Genomic DNA, 8791 nt, shown 5'->3' on the forward strand with positions numbered 1-8791 from the left:
AGACCTGTATATAGAGAGCTCCCAGACACTGCTACAACAGACCAACTGTCCAGGTCACCCGCCGGGCTGGCCTGTGCCTTCAGCCTGTTTCTGAACTCCAGTATGGCACTTCCTGTTTGTGAACTAACTTGTACTTTCAGGATGTCTTCATTGATATGCCCTGCCAACTGTTCTCTCACCTCACATTTACACACAGTTTAAAGGCAAGTATTTTTCTCAAGTACGGGGCCTGGAAAATATTCAGGAAAATTTGGTTTATTTTTTAAAGAAAAACTTGGGAACAACAAAAAACCTTGGGAGGCTGAGACATGACGAGTTCCAGGCCAGCCTGGGATACACAGCAAGACCTTATAAAAGTACTCAACAGAGAATACTCCCTTCTGATTAGTGAACATCAAACAAAGGGCTCGTTGTACCTTAAAAAAAAATGGCTCTCTGGAAGTGGGGCTGTGGCTCAAGTGATAGAGCGATCACTTTATGCTGAATAGCCAAGGACAGCGCTCAGGCCCAGAGTTCAAGCCCCATGATGGGAAAAAAGAAAAAAAAAGTGACTATCTCTAATCCTAGCTCCTCAGGAGTCTGAGATCTGAGGATCACAGTTCAAAAAGCCAACTTGGAAAGCCCTTGAGTCTTAGTTCCAATTAACTACCAGAAAGCTGAAAGCGGAGCTGGGCCTCAAGTGAGTAAAGCAGTAGCTTGATTATAAAAGCTCAGGGACAGTACCCAGGCCTGAGCTTAAATACCAATTGTCACAAAAATAAAAACAGCTGGTGTCATGGTGCATACCTAGACCCAACACCCAGGGACCCACCCTGAACTCCAGAGTCCTTGTCCCAAACAAGACATCAAATATCTTCCAGTCTCATGGTAATGCTCAAGAATGACAACTAAAAAAACTATTTGTTTCTTAAATTCTAAAATTCAGAAAATCAAGCGTGGGAATTCCTTAAGAGTTTTTTTTTTTTTTTTTTAAATTTGGTCAGTCGTGGGGCTTGAACTCTGGGCTTGGGCGCTGTCCCTGTACTCTTCAGCTCAAGGTGAATGCTGTACCATTTGAGCCACAGCACCACTTCCAGTTTTCTAGTGGTTTATTGGAGATAAGGGTCTCAAGGACTTTCCTGCCCAGGCTGGCTTTGAACCACAATCCTCAGATCTCAGCCTCCCGAGTAGCTAGGATGAAAGGCGTTAAGCCAGCGGCGCCCGGCTTCCTTAGACTTTTAGATCACATGCTCTTAAAACATTTTCAGCTGGAGGCTGGAGCGCCTAGTAAGCATAAGGCCCCGAGTTCAAATCCCAGCACCACCAAAAAGGAAACAAAACATTTTCATAACTGTGATTTTATTGGTTGTGTCAAGGATCAGTACACAGACAGTTCAATTTGTACACAATTCTTAGCACACGTACCAAAAGTCACAGGCCATGAGCTGTTTGGAAAAGTGTTCCAGTGACATTCCAGCTTCAAACCCGCAAGCACATTTTCCTTTAGAGGAAGCCAAGTACCCATATTCCAAATGTTGGTCCCGTTACCTAACTTCCACATCACGTCACAGCGTGTGCACGACACACCCACGTTCTCCATCATTCACAGCACAGCAACAATTAGGAAAACTGGACTACCACGAGCAGAGGTGTGACAGAGCACACAGAGTTCTGACAGAAAGGATCAAGGAGTGGTTTTCTTCAGGAAAACAGTTCTACCAGAAAACAACACGGAACTAGAATTTCAAATATTCAAGACATAAAATGCACAACTGCGACTCCAAAATTGCCGTTTACTATGCTTTGTATTGCAGGATAGAAAACTAACCCCCCACCTATGGAATGTTATGTTAAGCCGGCACTGAGACCGCCGGGGCCTCCCATAATACAATAGCCCACTGTTTTCTGGTTGTACCAAAAAATAAACAACCAGCAAATGATTTCACTTCTTAAAAAAAATCATTTACACTTAAAAAATGGGATGAGGTGGGATTCCTCCTTTTTAAAAATGTTTCTAGAGCTACTAAAAAACTTGCATTTACAAAATAGTTGATAAAAATACTCCTCTGGATTGTACAAGACGGGGGGTCGGGGACGGGGCCAGGAGGCGGGGGATGGCCCGGGAAGACGCGTCATGTTGGTTAGTCAGACTTGGCTTCCTGCTCTGCTTCGTCAGAGACTGCACTCTGCAGCAAATTAAAGGGAGAACAAGGATTAAACACCTGATTTGTTTCTGCTGTGCCCTGTAGCAATTGCACCATGGATATAAAACTGCTATTTCCTAAACCTACCGTTGATCTTCATGAATGGACTCTGTACTTGCAAATGTACTTATTTTTGCTAAGACTAAAAAAAAAAATGTGTGTGGGGGCAGTTATTAGGGCTTGAACTCAGGGCCTCTCAATTACTAGGCTGGTATTCTACCACCTGAACTGTTCCCACTATAGCCTTTTGCTGGTTATTTAGGAGTTGGGAGTCTCTCATTGACTTTTTTGCCCAGGCTGGCCTAAACTTTAATCCTCCGTATCACAGCCTCTGAATAGCTAAGAGTACAAGCATAAACCACCAACAGCAACTAGCTCCTACTCTTAAGATTCATAACCCCAAACCAACAGGCAGTATTTTCTGTGCAGACAGAGCAACAGCAAGAATAGAAGTCACTGCAGGCATACATCCAGCTAAGGTTCTCTTGCCTTGCTTCCATCTTTTAGGCGGAGTGTCCACTTACTGCCATGTATTTCCTGTTTTTGTCGGTTTTGCTCTTTAGACTAGCCTCCAACCACTGTGCCCACCTGACATTTAAGTGTCCTCAGTGAAAGGTGCCTGTAACGTATCCTCCAAAGAAAACGCATGCACTGAAGGGCTTCATACAGGGTGAGCTTGAGTACTGGGGTTGTGAGTTCAATGCAATAATGTACAGTAAGCAAGAACACATATAATGCACAGGCAGTTGAGAAGTCATGACCCCGCCCATGCAGTGGTCTAACCCACAGTGCAGTGGTGCAGTAGTGCAGACAGGCAATCTTGAAAGACGTAACTACCATGAATAAGACTAATTAACTGTAACCTGTAATACGTGCCAGAAAGTCTACTTATACCCTTACAACTGGGACTTCATTAGTAATGTGATTACAAATTTCTTTTCTTTCTGGGTCTGGTCGTGGGGCCTGAATTCTGGGCCTGGGCGCTGTCCCTCAGCTCTTCAGCTCAAGGCTAGCGCTCTACCACTTGAGCCACAGCGCCACTTCCGGCTTCTTTTTTCTGCTTATGTGGTGCTGAGGAATCAAACCCAGGGCCTCAGGCATGCAAGGCAAGTGCTCTACCACTGAGCCACCTTCCTAGCCTGAGATTACAAATTTCTTATCTTAACCTGTACCAATGCTGGCAAGGTTCTGGGTTTTTGTTTTTGATCCTTGGCACTGTCAAAACCCCCAACCAAAATCCAGCATATTGACAAATAATCCGGGCACCAGTGGCTCATGCCTATAATCCTAGATACTCAGGAGGCTGAGACCTAAGGATCATGGTTCAAAGCCAGTCTGGGCAGGTAAATCTTTGAGACTCTGATCTCCAATAACCCCCCAAAACACCTGAAGTGGAGTTGTGGCTCAAGCTGTAGAGCACTCCCCTTGAACTGAAGAGCACAGGGACCAACAACAAAAAAAGTGTCTTATTTCAGTGTCTTTTTTTCTTCAGTCGGTCATAGGGCCTGAACTCTGGGCTTGGGTGCTGTCCCTGTGCTCTTCAGCTCAAGGAGAGTGCTCTACAGCTTGAGCCACAGCTCCACTTCAGGTTTTCTGAGGGTTTATTGGAGATCAGAGTCTAACAGATGTTCCTTCCCCGGGCTGGCTTTGAACCATGATCCTCAGATCTCAGCCTCCTGAGTAGCTAGGATTACAGGCATGAGCCACCAATGCCCAGCTTAAGACACCTATTTTAATAAAGAAACAGCTGTCCATTCACTTAAGTTCACTGTGCAATAGACTATCGTACCCAGACGCCGTCTAGTATCCACGGCCCAGAGCGGAAACCCAGAGCCCCCCTCCCCATGCTCTCACCTCCTCATTCTTGGTCTCTCCATTTTCTGCAGGCAAATCTTCTTTAGTTTCCTGGCTGGTTACCTCAGCCTGTTTGCCCTTTGCTCCCCTTTTTCCTTTTGTTTGCACTTTCTTGTCAGAAGATTTATCCTAAAACAGTACGAGAATATTTTAATACAAATTTGACACTTAAGACTTCAGAAGCAACAAGGGTTGTACAACAGAAGCCTTATGAATGTTGCAATGCACACTTGTACACCAACCTGTGCTCCTCCACTTTTTACACAGGGAGCTTAGGGTCCACCCCTACGAGCGAGGATGACAGATTCATAGCAATGCTGGCACACCAAGTTCTTAGCTGTGATTAAACCCAAGGTGGAAAAACCCTCCAAACACACCATCACTTGCCAACCTCAACCCAGCATACGCTAAAACATATACAAAGCTGCTACCAAGCGCCAATGGGTCACACCTATATTCCTACTCTGGAAGCTGAGATCTGAGGACTAAGGCTCAAAGCCCACCCGCAGGTGAATTTATGAGCCTCTTGTTTCCAGTTAACAAGCCAAAAACCTGGAAGTGGATGTGTGGCTCAATACTAGCACCAAAAAAATTAGAGTGAAATAAAAATCTCAAGGAAGTGGCGCTGTGGTTCAAGAGGTAGAGCGCTCACCTTGAGCTGAACAGCTCAGGAACAGAGCCCAGGCCCAGAGTTCAAGCCCCACGACCGACAAAAGGAAACAAAAACAAAAAAACAATAATCAGCCAAAAAAAAAAAAAAATCCCAAGTTGGAAGAGAATCTTCTCAACTCTACCCCACCAGCCCCAAAATTCTTTTTTTTTTTTTTGGTCCGGTCATGGGGCCTGAACTCTGGGCCTTGGGCGCTGTCCTCAGCTCTTCAGCTCAAGGCTAGCGCTCTACCACTTGAGCCACAGTGCCACTTCCGGCTTTTTTCTTTTTGCTTATGTGGTACTGAGGAATTGAACCCAGGGCCTCTGGCATGCAAGGCAAGCGCTCTACCACTGAGCCACCTTCCCAGCCCCCAAAATTCTTTTTAAGCATCAACAGCAATCCAAATGTGAAGTAGCCATTGTCTCAACTGAACATTAAGACAGTCATCTAATCCATTCCACTATACAAAGCCCTTGCTTGACAGCTCACCAAGTGGCTAAAAGCACTTGCTTTGAGTTTATCATTTTCAGGGAGGTGTTTTAAAGAATCTGAAAAGTACAGGTATTAGGAAGAAAAGGAACTGTTATAAATACAAAATTTAAGCCATTTAAAATACAGGAGAATTCAGAAAATTAAGGTGATTTGATCCAAATACATTGTATGTATATAAATATCACAATGAGACGTGTACAATTAATTTACAGTAACTAAAACATAAAGCACCCATCCACAGGGAAGAATTTTAACAAAAACGAAAACAAAATGAATCCTTTAGAAGACTACCGAACAGCTAATTAAGTTAGAAGTCACCAGAAAGGTGTACAGAAACAATCCCTGAAAGCGTCGAGTTACCTTGGTTATTAAAAAGTCAAGAGTCAGAAGGTAGCCAAGAATTCATTGTATTTATCACAAAATTAAGAAAAGGAAAGGGATGGGTGGAAAGTGGATGAGAATATTGATCAGTGATCAAGATGCACTGTATTTGTAGACTGCTTTGTTAAGTGGCACCTCCTTTGTACAGCTAAAAAAAAAATTTAGAAAGAAAATCCTTTATTTTGTAAGTCAAGCTGCAAATGCCTCGGAAAGAGACAATTAACAAAAATTGTAAAAGACTTGGTCAGGCTGAGCTCCTGACCTTTTCTGGGATGTTACTAAATTAAGCCAAGCAAAAAACAAAAATTAAATCAATTGGAAAAAAGACAAAGGCTGCTTGTGTTGGTGGCTCATGCCTGTAAGGATCCAGGGCAGTAAAGTCTCAAGACTCCATCTCCAAAATGCTGGGATGGAAGCATGGGTCAGCTGTGCCCTGTGCCCAGCAGAGGTCCTCAATCCATGCCCTTGTACTGTCTCCTCCCCCAAAAGGCCTTTGCATGTAGACATATACTACTAATCCAATGGATCTTAGTATAAATAAATTATATCTGGGACCCTGCTACCCATTGCCACCAGAAATGTCAAGCTGTTCCTGAATTTATAAACCATATCTTTGAGATCTGATTTCTTTAGGTGTCTCATTAATTTCCTAATATCTCAGTAATAAAGTGTTAAACCTTCAGCCACAAAGGAAACATACAGTAATAGCTGTGGCCCCAATGGCTACAGGGTTGGGGGAAGGAGGCCAGACCTCTCACACAAAGGGAAGCAGAGAAAACCATATTCAACCAATACATGCCAATAAAAAGTGGAAAAATAGTTGAAGTTCACACTTAAGTGTGAAGATGTGATTAACACTAAATGTGAAGAGTGAAAGGGAAAGTCCCTTTTTTTCCTCAAATTTACAGGGCTCGTGAAAAAATAAAATAAACTTTCCTCCTGCCCTCTCACTTCTGCCTCAAACACCAATGGGTAAAAAGCTGAATGTTCTCAAACTATTTTAGGAGCAGATCAAGGTTACAACACTTAAAACTCCAGGCCTTGGGCTGGGGGTTTAGCCCAGTGGAAGGGCGCCCACCTGGCCCGCACAAGGCCCTGGGTTCGGTCCTCAGCCCTGGAAAAAACAGAACAAAACTCCAGGCCCTGGGAAGTAAAGGAAGGAGAATCGGGAACTGGAAGCCATTCTGGGCTACATGTAGACCCAGACCCTGTTTTAAAAAAGATACAAAATGCAAGAGCATAATAGGAAATAAGCAGTAATTTAACCAACTGGTTTACATGAAGAGGCAAAGGACCAAAAAAGAGGGGCAGTAGAATATGGTGCTCAGGTCAAGGTTTTATAGATAATTTGCTACTTTTCTCCCCCAAGGCCTTCACAAAAAAATTCCAGTAGCACTCTGTATACCATTTGGTATACAACTCTGTATACTACTTAGCTGGGCACTCATGCCTGTAATCCTAGCTACTCAGGAAAGGAGTTCTGAGGATCAAGGTACAAAGCCCCACCAAGTCTGAGACTCTTATATCCAATTAACCACCCCCAAACTGGAAGTGGAGCTGTGGCTCAAAGTGGCAGAAGGCTAGGCTTCAGCAAAGGAGTTCAGGGACAGTACCCAGGCCTTGAGTTTAAGACCCAGAACTTAAAAACAAAACAAAACACACCCAAACAAGCAAAAAACCTACTTTCTTTAAGCATAATAAAGTGTAAGGTGATGCTTGATACTCCCTTGACTGGGTTCTGCACCTCACTCAGTCTTGTATTTTGCCAAGGCTGACCCGAACTCCTGCCTAGGTCTACTGCTGAGTATCTGGGATTACAGAGGTGTCACCATGCCCCACCCCCTTTACCTTAAAAAGAAAAATCACAAATGCAAAACTTTGTTCAACTGTTAAGATTTTTGCACTCTGCTCCGTACAATGTTTAAATGAAACCTTTTATACCCTTTAGTGAGTAAAAATGGAAGCATTATCCAAGATTTCACCCTAAACTTTGGGAACTGCTGTTAGGACTTTTTTCTTTTCTACAAATTGCGATTCTACCTTGTCAAGTGTGAGTGGAATTAATCACTTAGGAAAATACATAGAAAGCTTTGCAGTGTACAGGTATAAAAAGCTTGTTCATAATTCATGCATGTGCATTTTTTCCTATTATCATGCATGCATATATACTTAAAGGCAACTTTCTAAACACCTGTAATCTAATAACTAAGCATTTATAAACCTGTGTAACCATAATCTCGTTTACTACAATTCAGTTTGGAGATTTCTCTGGCTGGTTGGTCGTGGCGCCTGTACTGGCCTTCAGCTTGGTCTCAGGCTCTTGCTTGGCTTTTCCACTCAAGGCTGGCACTCCCCCACTTCCAAATCTTTGCTGGTTAACTGAAGCTGAGTTTCTTGGATTGTCTGCTTTGGCTGGCTTCAAAGTGAGATCCTCATATTTCAGGTGTGACACACCAGCACTTGGCTTACTTAACTCAAAGATCTTTTACACACAACTACACAACTGCACTTCAGATAACTCTGACAATAAGCCCTTTAGTTCTCAGGGGACAAAACTTTCGATCTGCCCCCACCCCCTCCCTTTCAGGTAGAAAGGCAAGACCTCCAATTCTAGATCAGGTATTGCATGCATGTAAAAAGCAAAACCAAAATCCCGTTCTTCTAGCTTTGGTCCTAGCTTGGGTGTAGTTAAAAAAGGAGGTACCGGGATACAAGGAATGGACAAGCACCCGTCAGAAGCGACACATCACAACACAGATTCACTTGCAACCCGAGGCCCTCAGGCCTCACGGTCACCATCCCCGGCAGCGCAGGGCGCGGCTCCTCCCGTCCTGGCTACCTGGGGACGGCTGGGCCGATCGGCGCGTCCTCCGGCGCCCCGGAGAGGCTCGGGTAGCGACGGGAGGCGGCACCGCGCGGAGCCCGCGGCCTGCAGGGGACCTACCTTTCCCGCGGGCTTTTTGGGCTTGGGTTCCACCTTGGCGGGAGCGGGCTTCTGAAAGGCAAAAAGAAGGGCGGCGACTGAGCGGGGCGGAGCGGGGCGCGGGCGCGGGGTCCCGGGGACGCGACGCGGGCGCCGTACTCACCGCCGACAGCCGGGCCGACCTCCGCTTGGGCTGGAGAGAGAAAAGCCATCAGTCAGCGCGTGCGCACGGCACGCACCCACCCCCCGCGGGAGGGACCGGCTCACCTCGTCCTTCGCCGCCCCTTCGGCCGAGCTGACCTGCGG

At 45.1% G+C, this 8791-nt stretch overlaps 1 protein-coding gene across 1 annotated transcript in view; it reads right to left on the bottom strand.

Annotated features, from left to right (window-relative positions):
* Positions 1-1319: 1319 nt before the first annotated feature.
* Positions 1320-8791, bottom strand: part of Hmgn1 (high mobility group nucleosome binding domain 1) — a 9350-nt gene continuing 1878 nt past the window's right edge. Inside the window, exons 3-7 of the mRNA XM_013027338.1 lie at positions 8753-8785; positions 8649-8678; positions 8507-8557; positions 4038-4166; positions 1320-2165 (exon numbers count right to left, since the gene is read on the bottom strand). Coding sequence (XP_012882792.1) covers positions 2121-2165; positions 4038-4166; positions 8507-8557; positions 8649-8678; positions 8753-8785 — 288 coding nt within the window. The 3' untranslated portion in view covers positions 1320-2120. The remainder of the gene's footprint in view (positions 2166-4037; positions 4167-8506; positions 8558-8648; positions 8679-8752; positions 8786-8791) is intronic.

Source organism: Dipodomys ordii, unplaced genomic scaffold (assembly GCF_000151885.1).
Source record: "Dipodomys ordii isolate 6190 unplaced genomic scaffold, Dord_2.0 Scaffold103, whole genome shotgun sequence".
Lineage (NCBI taxonomy): Eukaryota > Metazoa > Chordata > Mammalia > Rodentia > Heteromyidae > Dipodomys > Dipodomys ordii.